Raw genomic sequence first — 20,716 nt, 5'->3', positions numbered from 1 at the left:
GCAACACTAAGGAGGATTTTCCAGAAAATAAAAGTACACGATATGCAAAAGCAACATTTCCAGGAATCTCATAGAGCAGTTGAGAAGCAATGAAGTACATACACAAAAAAAAGTCAAAGGGAAAAATAACAGCACATTTAATAACAAAATTCTAGAACCACACAATCATACAGACCACAAAAATTCATGTGATAGAAAGAGGAAAGTCCACAAGAACAGAAAAGAAAACCATTATTAACAGTGAATGGACAACAGCAGGGAACACAAGCAGTGAGAAAGATAACCAAAAAGTAAAAAAAAAAAAAAGCCCCTGTTATCCTGACATCTGCAATCATGTGAACCCTAGAAGACGAAGAATTAACTGAAGAGATGTAAGGCAGCCTGTAGAAACACAAGATATAACCAACACTGAGGGGAAAATACAATAAGTGATATCCACATTGTAATTTGTTTCAGTTCATGCAACCAGTTTGTTTTTCTAGTTTGAAATAAAGAAATTTTCTCCACACCACAAGCTTTCTACCGGGTGGGGTGGGGTGGGGGAATTAAATACCCTCCCTTACTTCCAAACAATATGTTTAATTTAGCATACATTAAACAACTGCATAATATTCACTAAATGTAATATTTTGCTTTGTTTTGTGGAATTGTCAGTTGCTTTCCAAATCTATAAGCAGTACTTAGAAAAGTACTTAGTGAAGAAATGCAGGAATACTCCTGATTTTTAATCATCCAGCATTAAACAAAATCTTTTAAAATAATAAAACACTGATACCTGCACACACAAAGATAATCCTATCATTAATAATAGGGAAAATATCTAATTTGACTATTAGATTCTATATTTATAACTAATGAAATAAAGATTGTGTTTGAACAGCTTTGTTGCTTTGATCAGCTGCCACCTTCATATGCAAAGAAAGCCACACAGATATCTTTCTTTGAAAAGCAGTGATAAAAAAAATACAGTATGTACCTGCAGGAAATCCCATTACATTGAATATTCTGTCCAGCTGGTCATGGTGATAAGGGTTACTAGTTTTGATATCTTCTTGTCGACAATGGAATATTGGCTCTGATGTTAGCAGCTCTGCAAATATACACCCTATGGCCCAAATATCTTTAAAAAAGGAGAACAGAAATTAAAAAGAAAAATCAAATCAATCTTTCCGAAAGCATCAGGGTGAGGCAGAATGTTAGGGATTATCTTATCAGAGATAAGGTTCCCACACTGGAAATTTCAAGTTTATATTGTAGAGGTGCAACACTTCCTCAACCTTTTCTTTTAGCTACAGATGGAAGTACACTACTCAGTAACTACACAGGAGCTGAAAGAGTACCATACAAGTTTTTGTGGGCTTTTTAAAGTGTAGTTACCATTTAACATTGTAAAAAGTTAATCTAGTTAAGAAAAAAAGCAAAGGAAACTATTTGGGTAATTGGGAAGTCATAAAACACAAAGAAAAGCAACCAGCATCTGGGCCATTCACTGTCACAATGGTCTGGCCACGAAGGGCGTCCTCGCTGATCAACCACTGAGTTTTATATTAAATGACCCAAGATATATAAACTGAAAAGCCACAATACTGGAATAAACCAAATGCTATTTATAAAACCTTGCAGAGAGTAACAAGAAAATTTCTCCATGCTCACATCACCCTCTTTTTTTCGTAACGTTCATTTAAAAAAACCCAAAAACCTCCCCAGCCTTCATGTTTTAACTGTTGCATCCCAATCTTCAAATCAGATAGCCTGCATTTTCCCAGTTGTTTTATCGATTCTTTCTAGTATATACAAATGCAATTTTTAACTTCAAGTAATGCTACACTGAACCTTGAATGAACAAGAAGAGGTCATGAACAAGGACAAAAGCAGATGATGAAGCGAGCATAACCCCATTAGTCAGTGTTTTTACACAGTCAGTTTTTATCTACACTGAAAAGATTATGTACTAAAGGCTATGACTGCCCATGCAGTTTTCACATGCTGCAAGCAGAAGAAAGTGTCCAGTAAAGTGAGGGAACATGCAAATACAATAAATTAAGCAGTTTAAAGGAACATATAAAGAAATGTATTTGATCTATAAAAGAAACACAGTATTAACAGAGAAGTAAATGAAAATACATTTGAGGCATAAAGATTAGAATTTCTGACAAAAACAATGACACAAGTTCAAAGAAAAAAAAAGAAAATTCTGAAGAAAGAATTTCAGGTTACAGAAATGACACAGTACACTGATGTACAACCTCCATGTCTGTGCAAACCAAGTGCAGCATTGCAGGGGAAGTTATTTCCCAAAAATTGGATGCCAGGCTCTAGCATATCTTTTAAAACAGCCAGCAAGAGAAAAACTTCCCAATCCTTTTCTCTACAGTCTCTCTCCCTTCCATAGCAAAGCTGCTCACATCCAGTAAAGGTGAACCTCCCTCCAGCCTGCTATTGGGTTGTTCCCCATCCTACAGCTCCAGCACACAACAGCTCTGGCCATCAGTCATCCATCTTTGAGAAAGACACAGACAGGCTAAAACGCAGCTTGATTTTACAGTTTAGTTTCAGTGCAGCCAATATATTTTCCATTCTGTACATTCCTTATTTCATGTATTTATTACACTAGACAATAATCTCTGCAATAAAACTAATGCACTGTGCCTCACAGTCATCATAATATGAATTCTACCAGCGGTTCAAAGACGCATCCATATTTTTATTTAACAGCATTTATGAAAGTCTTGTGTGAAAGCCACATCAAGTTAGATTGTATCGCAGGACATTTGGAACCAAAACCCAGAAATATTTCATTTCTATATACAGCCAGAGCCCACAGTAAACTAAACAACTTGTTAAAAGATTAATATTTCTTCAAGAAGCAAGTAACGTACCTTTAACTCAGCAACTGTCCTTTGAATTATTTATCAATACTTCACTATTTGGGTTCAGATTACATAAAGAACAAAATAGTCAGTTTTGGTCCAATTTACTTACCAATAGCTTTGGTATAATGCCTTGCTCCAAGAAGTAACTCTGGAGCTCGATACCAGAAGGTTACAACTACTGGATCCAAGTCTGCTAAAGGCTTCAGAGGTGAATTAAATAATCGGGCAAAGCCCATGTCAGCTGCAAAATTCAAAGAGAGATGCTTTAAAATTTGAGGAAAACTACCAATTTTTTCTTTTTTTTTTTTAAACAAACTGATTGAGTTTACTTGTTAGAGCTACCATCACTGCTAAATAAAGTGCAAACGCAGACTGTAGCAGATATGAACTCTGTAAGCAGATATTTCTTAAAGCTTTTGTAGAAGTTACTGTACGGCATCATCTATAAAGTATATAATTATAAATCATTACTAACATAAGCCATTTAGAACAAAGAATTAACCACCGTTCTGAAGAAGTGCATCAACTCACTTCTCAGGACACTGGTAAATCCTGACTCATTTTACTGATACTCTGTGGTAAAATACTCTGTTATTACAGGATAGTTCTTCAAAAAGCAGCAGTTTTCAAAAGTGAGCAAAATGCAGGTTCTGCAAAGGTTAGAATGATTTATAATACATACATGCACATGACAAAAGCTCCTTCCTCATGAAGTTAGCTGTAGCAAGACTTCCTTCACACAAAAACAGCAACTAAGCCTACAGCATCTGCCTCCCTGCTGATTTTATGTCAAGATATATTTCCAGTATCAATATACCAGTACTGAATACCATTTAGGCTATAATTTTAAAATTCTGGTTGTGGGCACTATATCATTAAAAACTACGTTTTAGAATTGGTATTATTACAACTGCCTAGAAAGCTGTCTGAACTGCCAAATATAAATCTTACAGGAAAAAATGGGCAGAGACTAAAATACGCAGCTGCTCCCACCAGATCTCTTTCCCCACCCACCACTCCCCGAACCCCAAGACAGAGGGACTCTGTGGTGTAGGGATATTCACATGCTGAGAAAGACTCAAATGAAATGAGATGAGTAGCCATTCCAAGGGAAAAGGACCTACATGCTACATAGCTCACTCATTGAGGGGAAACTGCAGTGTAAATATGGGTCTAACTTGACTACAGAATTCTTAATTATTTTTTCATATGCATTCCTATTTATGATTGTTTTAATGCATTTAAAAAGAGAAACATGTTACCATTTTCTACATTAAAATAATTACTCAAAATTGATCAAGTCACTAATAACTATGAATAATAAGGGAAATTATCAGCAGAAAGTGAATTTATGACTCAGAATGACACAAAGAGCCTATAAAATTATTTTAATTTAAGTCCCAGTTATGTATTTTTTAGAAAATTAAGTTACACTGGAAAAGTGGAAGCCCTTGGTATGGATATAACTTCTGCCTTCTTTTACTTATTGCTGTGGCAATATCTTTAGAAAATAAGAAAAAAAAAATTCTACACTTTGATAACACACTTAAAAATCCAGGGTTCCCCTCCCTCTTCCCCCACTGGGAATGGATGGCTCAGAGGACTGGTGGCCCAATACAGAATCTTTCACCTGTCCATTAACAGAGTGACTTAATTTAGTTGTTTTCTAAGTTATTCCCAAATTAATTCAAAGTTGTAAGTTAAGAAATAAATGGGTGGTCTATGAGCAATAACTAACAAGCAGTTGTGTACAGCAATTATCACCACCACTGTCAAAAGTGAATATGCCCAGAGGATGACCTACATTCTCTGTTTTGGAAGCAACTGCTCCATGAAGAATAAGGTAAAAGGAAGGAATTTTCCCTTCTGCTGTCCATGCTGTGCCTGTTTTCTGTGCAGAAGACTTCAAACCCTACTGTCAACCTTAAAGCTTGGAAGGGCATTATAAACTTTCAGGGTAGGATCTGCAGAAGCATTCAGCCCTAGCCCATCTGCTCCCTGAATTTCAAAGGGCAAGGAAAGGACTAGAGCAGGACTGAATGCTCCCAGAAAATCCTACCCTGAATCATTATACTAGTGATTAATAATATAGTTCAGATAAACAAAATAGTAAGAGAACAGAGCAACAATGCAGAAGAATAATCTCATAAAAGCAAGCCAGAGGGAAGTGAAAAAGATGAACTAGCTTTAAAAACCCTTCCAAACAGGGCTGCCTTACCATAACAAATGTAAGCAGGTTGTGCATTAGCAGCCTGCTGTCACAGCACTGCCACAATAACGCACAGCCTGGTACAGTTTATTACTGTTAGACTACTGTTAATTTTTATTTATGTATTTAATTTAAAACAATTGAAGTTCTATAAATTATCCTTTCACTACAAACACTAACTCCCACCACAAAATGTTACAACAGTGGGAAAGCATTGGGTCTTTGCTTCCCTGGTAAATCCCAGGTTGAGCATTTAGCAGTTGCTCTCACTAAGGATTTTGGGTGGATTACTGTGTTTTCTTAAGATCCCTCGTGTCTACCTCCAAGGGACCTGCCTACTCTTTCAAAAACATTTTGTAGTCTAAATGACACCTTTGATTCCATTTAAAAACATTTAATGTTTGTAGAAATGAATAATTCCCTATTTAGATTTTTATAAGCAGCAGCAAGGTAATGTCATGGCATTACAGAGGTAAATGGAGGAAATTTTAAAATCCCCTTTCTTTCTCCTCCTTTCCCCCAGCTATCTGTCATCTTTTATTCCCACATCAAAATCTCCCACCCCACACAAAGACCCACTTAAACAAAATATAATGACATTTTCCACGTTTTATTGATGAGGTTACAGCATTTCATCATCAGAATTGATGCATGGGGCTAATATCATGAAGCCAGTCACTCAGAAAACAGCATTTAGGCAATGTGCCCGGGCACATACTAGTATTACAGTGACTACTTTAGGTGGTACAACTGCACTTTCAGAACATTCTAACTTAAATGCTACACTGGGACTTATCAAAGATATAAACATACCAATTTTTACTCTTCCTCGCTCAGGACCTTCACCCATAACTAAAATATTAGCAGGTTTCTGTGGAAAAAAAAATAAATATACAATACATATACCACGATAAACCTAAACATTAGTCTCTGAAAAGTTAGTTAAGGTTTGTTTTCCAGTTTTAAACCAACTTCGTTTTGATAAAAATGCCACGTTTCTCTGTCCCCGTAAAGCTGTGCAAGGATCCAGACACAGGCTCCCCCTGACTGCATCTTCCTCATGTTTCCTGTCAGCGTTGCTGTGCTCCAGCACCATGATCCCTCACTGACACCCTGGTGCCTGTCCTCAACCTGCAGGAGCTGGCAGCCACCAAGCTGCTGACATTTCTACCCAAATTCCCCTAGATCCTTTGCTGGGAGGCAGTTCCACTGCTGCCCACCACCCCAGCACAGGGATGGGAGGCCAGCTCTACAGCATATTTTGCCCAGGGTCATTAGCCACATTTGCAGACACATTTTGCATAAAAAATAGGCAAATGAGATACAGATGAAATATTACCGTATCACTTAATATTGGAGAGAAAAATTATCTAATTACTCCTATTCACAAGTGTCCTATGTACAATTTACCAATTCACACAGCTGCAAAACTAGAAAGCGTTGCCTTTACATTATTTTTCTCTCCATCTTCTCTTTGTTTTACTGTGGAGGTGAGTTAAAGAATTAAGATAGAGTTCAGCTGGTTTGAAACATAACTCACTTTATTATCCTATATTTTCTGCTGTCCTGTTTCTCGTAATCCATTCTTGTTATCTGCAGTCAAAAGATTCCTCAAATGCTAAGGCTCTTTATATAATGGAACCTGCAGTGCTTATTTTGAGAGAAAAAAGTAAGGAAACTCACAACTAAATCTGATAATCTATGCCAGACTTGCTCTCAAATGGAGTGATTTAGATACCCCTTCACTCTGTAAATCCTGGACAAAACACAGGCTCCTATTCAGGTGTGACCTGTAAAAATTATAAGGCTGAGTTGCAGCTCTTGTTTGGCTTTCCCAGTTGAAATTGATCTAAACAAAAGAGTATCCCAGTAAAACAGTTTAGACTACCTAAAAGTTAACATAATAAATCCCAATATCTTACTGTGATTTACTGAACACATTCTAGGCAATTCTCAAGCCCTTCCTGAATCTATCAGGCTGTGTTGTAAACATATGCAAAGAGGTAAAAGATCACAATTTGACAAGTAATAAGTAATTCACATTGTGTAAAACAGGTACAAAAAAATCAGTAATCCAGTAAAAAATTTCCTTGAGCAACTTAATTACTGTTGTTTATTAACGGCTCCAAAGTGGATTTCTGTAACTCTACAATCTGTGTACATAACATGTAAAAGGAATCTGAGGTTTTGCATTTCTGAGAGCAGGTTAAAGATGGAAGAAAATATTACAGCTTGACTGTCATCAAAAAAGGTAAGATATATCCCATTGCCTTCCAACAGCAATAACAGATCCAACCTGTGCTGTATTAAGGTCAGTGATTTGCAGAAGAAATGGTCCCCCATACCACCACCACCCCGCTTATGTTTTGGGGTTTTTTTGTTGTTTGTTTGGGGTTTTGTTTTGTGTTTTGTGGTTTTTTTTGGTTTTTTTGGTTTTTTTAATAAAGGCATACACTCCAGGTAAGTACTGCTTCAACATTAAAAAAATGCAGTATGTGGGCACACAGCTCTCAAAGCACTTTAGATTGTTTTCACAAAAGTTTCAGAAATAAACAAGCAGCGTACATCTTTAAATTCAGAGTTAACGTTGAACTTTGCAGCAATGCTACCCACCAGGTAAGAAACACACCATTTCGCCACATAAACCTTTCTATTGCTACACTGTGACTCAAAGAACAAAACCATACCTTTTACAAAACATGCTTCAATATAAACAGGTGCTAATAAGCTACATGCCTAATTAATATTTTTTGAGTAGAGTTAATGATACACTACACAGTCACTACAGTTTTTCAGATATATAATACATTGACCTAAAGTATCTTTTTTCCCCCTGCAAATTCATAAGTTGATAATAGTCCACAAAATGCTTATAATGCTCCTGATGTTTTCACCTTATGATATCTAACTGTTTGGATTTTGATAAGGACAAGGAGTCCTATTTGCACAAAAACTCCATTATACCAGATGACTAATCAACACAGCACTGGGTAACAATTCCTTCACCAAAGATCCTTCACCCTAAGTTCAAGGTAGGTAGAGATGAGAAGAGAAAGCACAATGAGATGAGACAGTACTGGTTAGCAAAATAAGTATCAACATCCTGATTCACACTCAGACTTCAGAAGTTACAGAACATGTTTAACAATAGAGACAATTTAGAAATCCGTGTAGGAGTATTCTAAAGCTGCAAAATGAAAAACACCCCTCAGTTGTTCTGGAATAACCATTCAGAGCAGTTCACCTTTTTTTCCTAGAGTTAAAGGTCCTTCTCTTAAACATCTCTGTTTGGAACAGAAGATTCTTTCTACAGACAAAAATATTTTTATAGTCACATCACTGTAAAAATACAGCATCACAGTTTAAAAAATAAAGCTTTAAATAAAATGTCTTATTAGGACGGTTTGTTTCCATTTCTAATATCATTGCATAAGTACCCTCAAACAGCATTTTTAGTTGAAAGACTTTTCCAAACAAGACCATTCAATTTAAATGCATATATGCATTTTGAGGAATCCCTGAAGTCTACTAACAAAAGTCAATACATGGGTCAGGGATTCTTGTTAGGTATCTTTTACTCTAATCTACCATCTAGAGTAAAAAAAAACTAAAAAATTAACAACTCACCAGATTTTGGGGAACTCACTACACATTAGAAACTTATTTGCAAAGAAAAATAAGCAGTTATTAGAAAGAGAAGAGAGAAATCTGGATAAGCATTAGTTTAATTTGTTAATTTTCAGTTAAATTTTAATTATTCAGAAAAAATGAAAGCTGAAATAGCTTATTCAAATCACTTGGGCTGAAAAAGCAAAAGAAGTCTTTCAGCAATTTTTATACTGTGTTATAACTACAAATAATCAACTTGAAGTCATTCATTTTTGTTCTAATAGAGGCATATTTAGTCTTGCCATTAAGTAAAATAATTTGCTCACGCCAGGCAAATACAAATGAGAAACCTGTCATGATCTTAAACCAAATGTGAAAAGCCATGCATTGATTTACAGCTGAGTAACTTCAGAGACTAAGTTTCTGGCAATGCCACAAAACTACACTTAAGAAAAATCACCCTTCCTTTCCCAAACCCCACCTCAACAGCAGGGGAAGAATTCATTCTCATGAAAGAATGGCCTTGTGACCATGGCACAGCACTAAATCTTATTTTGTCCTGCATCTGGCTTTGTAGGACACAGGCTGCAGCAAGAATTTCAGGCAGTCACCTCACCCATCTGCCTAATCTGACATATCTTCACTCTGATCCTGAAGTCCTTGGTGATGAAGGCTGCATAATTCCCAGGCAATCTATTCTCTTTCATTCTTCTCCACTGCAGTGTTTTTCCTTCTCACACAACAGACAAGGTTACTTCCATTGCCTCTTCTACATCAGCAGAAAGAGCAGACAATCCCTCCTTCACTGCAAGAACTTCTTACACTTCCCAAGACAAACCTCTCTCTTCAGTCCTATCAACTAGATTAAAAATAAAAAACCAAACACAAACTCTTGCCTGCTCCACATTTCCTAGCTGGTTATTTTTTTCTGGATGTATGAACATTCAGGTGGATTCCCTCTAGTTCTGCCTTGGGCCATCTATTTATTTGAACTCAAGTGTTCCAAATTACACACTGCTCCTACTGAGGCTTCACTAATCCTAAATGCAGTGGAGGCATTGTTTTACATGCCTTGCACAGTATCTTCCACTTTATATGATCCTTATATGATTTTTATATGAGTGAGGTATCCTGCCTCACTCTGTAAGGCTATTGGCTCATGTTAAGGTTACCAGCCACGCATTTTCTCCACATCTTTGCTGCAGGACTGCTACTTTGAATGAACATTGCAGTCACACACTGCTTCCTAACATACACTGAAAATGTTGGTGTACATTCACAGAGAGGAAACTCAAGACTTCAAAACTTACTTATCTGAATTTCTATTTTGAAGGTAAAAATCCAAACAAAATGAAAATTATGCCAGTTTGTCTTGCTGAGATGTGACCAAAAAAAATCCAAAAAATCCCAAAAAACCACCTCACCACCAAAACTAGCATTCCTGTTCCTCAGAACAAGTTATTGACAGGAGCAGGAGATGATTACTTATTCTGTGTTTGCACACTAGATGTCTGGAAATCACAGGACACTGTCTCATGCTCCAGGAAAAGTACTCTGCTGCTGAGTCCTCCTCTCACTGCACTTTACTCATCAAAGCAACAAGGAAAAAAATAAAATGGGCATTTTCAGACAGCTTAGCCATTGCAATCTATGATTCTTGGTACTTTTAGCATCAAACCAGGTGTACAGGAATTACTGGTCTACATAGTTTTGCCACTAGTCTGTTTCTGAAATTGCTAATTTTCAAAGACTGATTTTAAATATAGCTATGAGAGACTAATATGAATTCCTTTGAACTCTGTATTATGGTATTACTACATTGTAGATGCTACCTCCACCCCACCCGTTATTAACTCTTCACAGCAGTCTATGTATATTTATGAATAGACTGATACCCTTTACACCTGCATTTTAATGCCTCTTTTAATAACGTTTTAGTATCATCCTTACTAATTTTCATTTGGATAATTCAATACTTAAGAGTTTGGCTAGTAAAACACTACTCAGCAGAGGGTTCTCAGTGATGGGGTGAGTCACACCAGTGGCTTTTGTTAACCACTGGCATTTGTGCATCATTAGTGGTTGTGCCACAAATATTCAGAATTGGCCATGCCATCCATTTCTACCTATGACAAGATAATTGATAGAAGTATAACATTCCTTTTCAATTTAAAAAAAAGCAGTTTAACTTGAAAAGAACAATGCTAAGCAAAGGGCTTTTATCCCTAAATTGTTTTGCTTTTGCAACCATGACCTCAAAAATGATTCTATTAATATTTATAATTAATGACTTTTTTATATTTTAGACTTTAAAGTATTAGATAAAATAATACAGGGAAAAATTCAAAAACACAACCCCACAACCGTACCAAATCAAAACTGAACTTCTTCAATTGTACATGAGCAAGAGCCTGAGAAGTATGAAAGACAACTAAGTTAAAAATGTCTGTGAAGTTCATAATTCAATGGTATGGAAAAAAATAATCAAAAAGGTTTAGAAAGACAACTGCAAGGGCTTAGCAAAATGTAGCCTGCTTGAAAGAGCACTTTTGTGGCATAGCAGTAGAAATTTTAATATATTGTTGTGGTTTATCACTTCCCAGTTAAGTCCTCTGATAAGAAAAGCTGTGAAGCAAAACCTACTAAGCTTTGGTCTATGACCAATAACACATTCAATGTTTATGCTTCTTAAGGTACATCTCTAATAACCTTGTTGATCTTCAAGCAGTCTTAACATAAACCAAAATATTATCAAGGTGGGATGCTCCCTTATTGCATTCTTAGAGACTGAAACTTCTTGGAATTTTTTATAATTGAAGAAAATAATCCATTTTCTTTCCACTTTGAACAAAACTGACTACTTCAATGCTAAACAATACTCTCACACAGTAACAGTGTCAATACAACCTCATTCAAGTGAAAGTATCAGCACTTTTCTGAAATTAATTTCTTTCCTTGAAGTCAAAGATGTGTATTCACAATCAAGATAATTTCTGTTGCATCTATTAACTGATTTGGGGCTTTAAAATAAATTATAACCAAAAGACTGTTATGAAAGCTGGTGAAAGCAATGGCTCCACAGAACTCAATGTGTATTAAATCTAAGCATCAAAACACTTTTTTATTACAGAACACATTAATTGTGAAAAGCACTGGAAAATTAAGAAAACCTATTCTAATGTAATACTTCCTGTAATTATTTTCCTATAAAGAACATCCCAGAGCTGTTTAAACTAAATAAATCAAGCATCTAAATAAAATTCTCATTAAAACCTGGAGTCATTAAAATTATCAGTAAGAGCCAAACAAAACCAAAACCCTAAATTACCAAAGCACACATGCTCAAAAATTTTAAAAGTACAGAAAGTGTTTGGCAAGATAGAACGATGCTGTATTTATGCCAGGGAGGCCTTCTGCTACTTACCATCAACTGTATTTTATCTCTGTTTCAGCCTGATGAAAGCTGTTGGTCTCACTATGACATTTTTATGCACTGAACACACTCCAAAAATTTCCTTTCAAAGTGTGTACACCACCTAATATACAGACTTTTCTATCACTTTCATTGCATCTAAATTCAAGTTGAAAGAAAAAAAAACTAATTACACTTCTCAGGACATCAGGACAAGCTGCAGGGCATGACTTTCTGTATTAAGTCTCCAAGAAAGGAAAGGTGGCTATCATAGGCCAAAAAATATATTATAGCAGGAAAACCTAACATGTCAAATATCATTAACACATCATTCAAAAGTGTAGTAACAAACTTTATACATTAAAACAAACAATATTGAAGAAATGTATTTCCTAAGGGTTTTGCTAAAGCAGCAGAGGTCAGGATGACTCCGGATGCTGGGGACACATCAGAGCACGATCAAATGCAAGAGCAGAGTGTGCTCTGAAGCTGATTTTTAGGTACTATGTTATTCCACATATATTCCACAACTCCTTTTTATGTTTAGAGTTCCACCTCACACGTAGGGATTTTGAATGGGTAATAGAAACACTGAGTACCATTTTTACTCACTAATTTTGTTGGAGCAGTTTCCACAGGTTGACAGACATTCAGTAGTACTGTAATGTCATACATCCCAATACTTTCACACACAGGTAGAAAATTGCCTTATTTACTCTTTGGATTGCATGCAATTGTGGTAACCCATACCATTTTCCTTAACAGCCCTATTTTATTGTTTTTCATTTATATAACACTTCTCATGGCTTCCATATCACCCTACTTGTATTGACTAACACACAACTCCTCCTGTTATGGATTAAATAAAAATAACAAAGGTGAAAAGCCTACGTAATTTATTACTATGCATTTCCCAGTGGTTGTGTGGGCTTTCTGTTTACCTGTTAAAGCAACTTTGTATTTCAAACAACACCTCAAAGATTATGCTTTGCGTCACTCACATTAAGAGCAAGACATGAAGTTGGGAGCTCATAAAGAACAAGCTTTTATATGGGATAAGTGTGTCCTATTTATAAGGTTACTTTAAAACTGCTTAGATTTAGAGTTAATCAAATGACTGTTTTCTTATCTTTTCCTCTATGAGTATAAATCATATAAAACATAGCATTTTCTTTCTACAGCAGACTGCAGTAAAAGCATTTACTATGGCTCCTTCCTGTATTTTAAACAATTTATATTCCTTTCACAGCATTTTACGTGTTAACTTTGACGCAACCTTAACGTATTTAGCAGTTAAAAAAAAATCAACAAAGCTAAATTGCAAACTGTATCTGTTTCTAAAATCATACTCTAGGGTTTTTTTAATTCTACTGCAAAGATTTGATTGACTAAACTTACTTCAAAGGTAGATTTGTGATCAAAGAGCTTCTGGTTCCCCATACCTCTCTCAGGTCAGAACCACAAGTTATGCTGATACTTTTTCTGTCTGGCTAGTACAGCTCATCACCTTTGTGGCAGGAATTGCTGAAGTTTCTAGAACACCTTTCCTCTGCAGAAGTCTTACCTCTACTTGCATTTATCTAAATGGATAGGAGTTATTGCAGCCACTGTAGCCATAACTACTGCATGGCAATGCACTGAGATGACCTGAGTTAACCTTCAGATGGTGAAGGATTACTTACATTACTCTTTCCAGAGTAATGTAAGAATTAGGTATTTGGTGATCTTGGAAAGCCAGCACATGAAAAAAAACAGGCTAGTAATGAAAGAACCAAGTTGATAGTTACAGAAAACAAAGAAATCTACTATAGTCCTCCCATCAGCTAAGGTATTTGCATCGCCAAATGTGTCATATACAGGTAGATAGATATAAAAGTGATCTATGTATCAGGTATCCATCTATGAATGATATTCCTCAATATTACTTACATGACACCCATATAATTCTCATTACATTATTCTACTTCAGTTATCAATCTACTCAAATGCCTTGGAATTTAAGTCAAAGTATTTCTCCACCTGAAAAGAAGTAATAGCAAAAGTATTTTACCAATTGGCCTTGGTGCAACTCTCAACGCATTTCTCCCACGACACTATTTGACATCTATTTCTCATGAAATTTGAAAGAAACGGTCTATTTTGATATCCTATCTTTTTACCAAATGTACCTGAATTTTGCTAACAGATACAAAGGGAACTTTACTCAGGGAAACTAACAAAGAACCAGCACGCCCAGGGAAGCTTTGTCTCCTTGAGCAGCTACACAGTATCAACACATCAGCATAATGGGGTTTTGTTATTGTAAAACCAGAACTTGCATTTTTTTTTTAAAACTATTTTTTCCTAGAGACTGTAAAAGCAATGCTATTATTTTGCATATCTAGAACTCTAAAGCACCACCTTGTTTCCAGTTCACAAGTCAATATGCAATACGAGGACACTTGTATATCTGGTGCTGTTATTAAATGTATATTTCACTAGACAAGGAAAAACTTCCCAAAGGCACAGAAAAGGTCTGCATTGATTTCATATCCTGTAAGGTAAAGATACAAGTGGTTATAAAGATCAGTCCCGAAACATGTGATTTAGTCCTGAGGGACTCCAAGGGAATGAGGAAAGAGAAAACAAAAGCAGTACTCTTCACATTTATAGCGTTTATACCAGTATAAAGAAAAACTACAAGTTACTTTAAGATTCAAATTTGCAGTTCCCCTTTTGCAATAGTTCTTCACTGCCGGTCCAAGATTAATGTTTAAAATTACCTGATTTACAATAATATAGAAATGTCAGGAAAAAAATAGTTTGCTTCCATTGCTTCTTGTGTCTGACAGTTCTATAGCAGATAAGGCCGAAAATATATCACTAAAACATCAATAATCATGTAATGCAACTTCATGTCTACAAATACTAATCCATGTTGCACCTGTATGTCCCTAAGACATGTGGTGGCAGTTCAATAGAAGTTTACAATGATTACAGAACTCCAAAATCAGAAACTATACTTGCCTCCAGGCAATAACAGTCTCAGAGTAATTCTGCCTAGGTTTGGTCACATTATTGGCTTGGTAAATGAGCAAAGCTCCTCTTATAACACATATATTGTTCCACCCTGACCTCCCCTATAAACTTCGGACAAGGATTATATTAACTGTAGTTTCAAAACAAGACAAATTCATTAGTAGAGCAGAAAACAGTTGCCACTATTATTGCCAACTGTAAACATAAAGGTTGTGAGACTTCAGTTTTATCACCACAGCGAGTTAATTATTTTGAGAATGGTCTATGGAAAAGAAATACTGAGTTAAAAAGCAGAAAAACTAAATTTAGGTTCCACCAGATAAAGCGTAAGTCAGTAGTCCAGACAAAGTGATATAGTCAGAGCTTTTGGAAACACCTGCAGTAGATAACGAAAGGCTACAAAAAATTACAGATAAGGTTGGACTTGACAATCAAGTAAATGGGGTTTTGAACAAAAGCAGTAGTCTAACAGAAGTGGATTTGAAAAACCCGTACCTGAAATAGAGATTTCTGACCTTCCCTTGCACTTTCCTTTCATTTGAATCAAGTTAATAAATGAGCTCTTCCCTTGGAAATCAGAAAGATATCTACCAAACATTCCCCTATTCAGCACTTCATCTTGCTATTAATTTGAAACTAACAGCACTGTGTGGTAAAATAGTTATCAACACCAGTTGCTTGGATAAAAACTTTTTCTGTTGATTTAACAAATTATATAAATCTTTGAGTATATAGTATCCTTCCACTATCCTTACTTAAAACTTGTTCAATGGCCTTCCTCTGAGCAGTTTCCTACGCCTGTTGGGGTGAAAATTAGGCATCACCATTTTCTTAAAAGAGATCTAAGGTTAAAGATAATTATTCTATAAAAAGCTATGGAAGATTACATTCATATTTAAGAATTGAATGGATGTGCCCTGTGAATTAAAAAAAAACAAAGCCAAAACTTTTCACTTGTATCTTTAAAGATTGACAATTTACAAAAGCACCAGGAAGCAGTGAAGACCCAAATACAACTGGAGGAGTAGACTAAATATTGTATTTTCATTTATATTTTCCATTGGATTCCAGTACTTAGCACCTCCAACTAAGAATAAAAGATACAGGACCAAGAGAGGTCTAAAAATACAAATCTCTGTAACACTTTAATCCTATAGAATTGACAATTTTTTAAATTTCTTTAGGTTCAGGTAGCTCTTTCTAGAGACACTACCATTACAAAAGTGTTTCACACCAAAGTCTGTAACAACTGATGATCCAGTAGAAGTATATCTTTCATTTTCTGACCACATAGCTTCCAAAAAAAACTTCTGGTGATATGTCACCTTTTTACCCCTGGAAAACAAAATGGCACCACATCCTCCCCCTTATCATACTGCAGTCAAGATACATTGCAAAAATGTCCTACTTTGCTGCGAAGGTTTTGTATTTCACTGCATTCTTCACATTGTTACCTATTCCATATGAGCTGTTTGATCTTTCACATTCATCTTACACCTGTTTCCTCATAGCTCCCTATCCCCTTGGCTTCTCTTCCATTATTTGTCATGAGCTGGATTTTAGACTTCAAAAAAACAGTAATTTTTAAAGACAGATCGAATTATGAAGACATAACACATTCACAGAATGGTTGAGGTTGGAATGCACCTCTGGATATTATCTACCTGCTTGTTGAGGGTGTGCTTTCTCTCTTTGTTCACATTAATAAGGATGATGTTAAACAGCACTAGTCTCAGCATCAACCCTTGGGACACTCCTCTAGTGACTGGTGTCCAGCTCAACTTCATGGCATTGATCACAATCCTTTGAGTCCATCAACTCAGCCAGTTCTCAGTTCACTTCACTGTGCACTTCCTAGTCTGTACTTTGTTAATTTGTCTACAAGGATGTATGGGATGTAGAGTTGAAGGCCTTACTAAAGGAAGCAACATCCACTACTGTTATCCCCATCCATCAAGATAGTCACTGAAGGCTTTCGGGTTGGCTAAGCACGATTTCCCCTTCATAAAAATCCATGTCAACTACTCCCAATCACCTTTATATCTTTCAGATGTTTCCAAATGCCTTCCAGGAGGATTTGACTCATCACCTTCCCAATGATCAAGGCAAAAGTGACTGACTTGCATGTCATTTCCCAGGTCCTCCTTGAAGACTGCAGTGACATTTGCTTTTTTCCCCCTTCCTTAAGACTATGACCTTTCAAAGGGAGCGGCCTCACAACAATTTGCATATATGAATATGAAGCACATTATGTTATGTATCTCTATAGGTTTCCCTATGGTGAACTCAAAGATCTCTACACAAATTCCTCTCCCTACTTTTCTAACTGGAAGGCTGGTAGTACTGCAGCAATATGCTCTACTTTTAAATCTGCATTTCTACAAAGTTGACAGACATTACTCAGTCAAAAATTTGACCTAAGAGGCTGTTTTCTTTCGGTTTTTTGGGGGTTGTTTCCATTTTTTTTTGGTAGTTTCTCTTTTTTTTTTTTAATCACTGGCACAAGCACCAAATACTTAAGTTTTGCAATCTCCTTTGATCATTTCTACATTTTGATTAGTTACTGGTTTGAACGTTTATTCTAAGACAAATAAAATAATAAGAAAGGCAGACAAGGGAGTAGTCATGCTCCCTGTAAATAGAAGCATTAAGAAACACTAGAAAAATATTATATTAACTATAGAATTTTTAGAATTATAGTAAACTACAACTCAAGAGAAAAACTTGTAATTGTAAGCATATGCAAGAAAACAAGGTTCTGCCAAACACACTGTTCTTTTGTGATCTCATGAAAGCACACACCTAATGAAAAACACCTCGCAAACAAAAATCCTGGGAAATGTAACACCTGAAAACCAAAAGAGTGATTGGGCTTGGACTGAGCTTTTTTTTTTTTTTTCCTCCTCTGAAAGAAAATCACTACTAAGTCATCCTAACGCCTTTCAGGAAACAATGTCTATTACCTGTTGATATATTTTAACAGAGTAGGAAACCACCCTGCTTTTAAAAGCTGCGAACTTCTTTCCAGTAATGTGCAGAGCTTTTCCTATTAAATCTTACTTCTTTTTAACATTTAGGTTCATTCCTTCAAATGACCGCAGCTTTGGAAGCTCTACAGCAGAACCAAAGGGCATTCCTGTATTTCTAAAGTAATCGTAATGGGGATAATGGTAAACTGCCAGGGTAAAAGCTCCCAGGGGAATGGGAAGCAGGAGCCCAACACTGTGTTAACCCCTCTTCCACACCTGGCTTGCCAAGTGGCAATTCATCTGTTCAACACCCACTCACACACCACACAAAAAAATGGGCCAGAGAATAGTCTGAAGATTTAGAAACAAAAATAATTTTAACCTAACGTCCTAGCTGCAGTATTCTAAGTAAGACCTGTGAGACTTCCTCTGTGGTTTTTTGTTTGGAGTCTTTTTTGGGGTGGTGGTGGTATGCTTTTAAGCACTGCTGCACCACGGAAGTACTTCAAATAGTTTAGATGCAAATTCTATTATTAATGTAAATTGCAGGCTAATCTTATTGTCACTGACCCCACATGCAGTGGAGGGTTGCTCATCTCTTAGCTGAGACTGGATTTTGGCTGTGTAGACAGGAATATTACAAAATAACATTAAATAAAAACGCACTTTCAAATACTAACAGGCATGTTGCAAAAGTTACTGTACCATGCAAAGGGACTGCTGTTTAGAGCCCATTACTTGCAAAAACCTTCCATGCATACTGTAAAATGCATCCTCTCTTTTCCCTTGCTGTTGAAGTTGCAGATTGACGAAAACGGATCTATGGCTAATCTTCTGCCTATGCTTCTTTTTAGTGTAGAATAAGAACTTGGAGTAAAGGAAAAAGTCCAATGGCTGGATATTATAAAGTGGAAAAAATATTAGGAAAAGAAGTCAGCAAAATGCACGCTTCATAACTAAATTCAAAATATTATTAAAACTGTAATTGATGCACTTTGTGGTAATTACATGAAGCATTCTTATTTCCTTCCTGCTACAATCAGAGCATGAATAAACTATCTGCTTTCAATTACTCTAAGCCATGAAATTTAAAAAAGCTGAAGAATATGCAAGTCAAGTAAGAAATTTTAAAAAGGCTGGCATTTATTTGTTGAAAAACTGGTGTGTTTCAAAGACTTATGGAAAATCTAACTACTGAAGCACTGCAGTATTCAAAAATAAATACAATCAACATCTCCCTTGCTCTAATGGAAATGGTGAACTGGCTGTCATGTACCCAGAGAAAGAAAAAAAATAGTTAACTAGTTAAATAGTTAAGTTCCTGCAAAGATTTGTAGGCATTTTCTTTGTTAAAGACAAACCATGAATACAAAATTCACAATAGACAATTACTGTCTTCTTACAATTGTTACTGTTTTATACAGAAGGACAGTCACTTAATACAAATCTTAAATGAATTAAGATTCCTTGATTTCAACTCAGGCACTGAGTTTTACTGCATGGCTTATGGACACTAGCAAAAAAGGAGTTGCTTTATGCTATATTTTGTTTCTGATTACACAAGTCAAAATCTCAAACTCCAGAACATTACCTACCTAAGAGCTAACTTCACTAAGACATCTTTAAAAAAAAAAAAAATCCAACAGAAAACCAAACGCAGAAAATCGCACTTAGATGGAAGATAATTATATAAATAACTCATACCTTTTAAAAAAAATCCTTAGTTTATCAGAGAGAAGTAGCAAATAACAGATTTTTCTGCCAAAGTACTATACTCTTTAGCTTCCTACCACCCCCGAGCACCATCACTCTTATAATAGCTAGGATATGACATGAAAGCAAGCATGTTACTTAAGCAGCTCTGTGGGTTTATGTAACCCAGGAAAATATAACCACCTAGAAGCTACAGCAACACCTATAATTTTAAAGGCACAGTAAAAAACCCACAGTAAATCTGTCCAGCCATCCAATCTGGAGTTAAAATTGATGATTTCACACGTATTCCTGAAGAGTAACATATTCTGGAATAGAACACCACACCTAAGCATTAACATCAGTTATTTTGCTTTGAATCAGAACATAGGTGCTAGCGAAGTCCCACTTTTCAAGCTTTACTTTGCACCACCCTGTCTTTTAAGACAAAACACTAGGCAGAATCCTTTTTGTTATTCCAGTTACTCCCAGGAACCCTAGGAGTAAAATAAATGGAAGAGGGCATTGGTAGGTACAGTTCTGTCTTCTGTCCTGCATGAAACATGTGCCTTCTAAATACAGCTCAAACTGGACAGTTTCAAAAGGACAAGCCTGAAGGTTTCCACAGACAATGCAGCACAGGCAGCCCTTGTACAGCTTTTATAGGATTCTCACCAACACAGCTTGCCGAGGTTCCGGTGGGAAGACCTCTCAGTCTCTGCCTCAAGCTTTTGGTCTTTTCCTCAGATTATCAAAAGAGAACCAATTGTGATGGTGGATTTTCTGCTGGAAGAAAACTTCATGCTGGACTGAGACCACCAACTCATTTCGCACAGACCAGAAAACGAGATGGTAACAGTTTTTTGCAGTTTCCAGCTTAAACTGTATTTGAGCTACAGACCTAGATGTGAAAGGCTCTGTAATAAATTACCCA

The 20,716-nt window shown here is 36.1% G+C and overlaps 1 protein-coding gene across 5 annotated transcripts in view; it reads right to left on the bottom strand.

The window, feature by feature from the left end:
* CDK8 (cyclin dependent kinase 8) overlaps positions 1 to 20,716 on the bottom strand; it is a 70,778-nt gene that overhangs the window by 11,409 nt on the left and 38,653 nt on the right. For 4 of the 5 annotated variants that reach the window (XM_050332104.1, XM_050332105.1, XM_050332106.1 and 1 more), the window contains 3 exons: positions 5,896 to 5,953; positions 2,983 to 3,114; positions 977 to 1,120 (listed from right to left, as the gene is read on the bottom strand). In XM_050332104.1, coding sequence (XP_050188061.1) covers positions 977 to 1,120; positions 2,983 to 3,114; positions 5,896 to 5,953 — 334 coding nt within the window. The remainder of the gene's footprint in view (positions 1 to 976; positions 1,121 to 2,982; positions 3,115 to 5,895; positions 5,954 to 20,716) is intronic. The other variant, XM_050332108.1, reaches the window with a different exon arrangement.

This window comes from Myiozetetes cayanensis, unplaced genomic scaffold (genome assembly GCF_022539395.1).
Source record: "Myiozetetes cayanensis isolate MyiCay16 unplaced genomic scaffold, myiCay2020 scf5-8, whole genome shotgun sequence".
NCBI lineage: Eukaryota > Metazoa > Chordata > Aves > Passeriformes > Tyrannidae > Myiozetetes > Myiozetetes cayanensis.
This window is presented reverse-complemented; position numbering and strand designations above follow the sequence as displayed.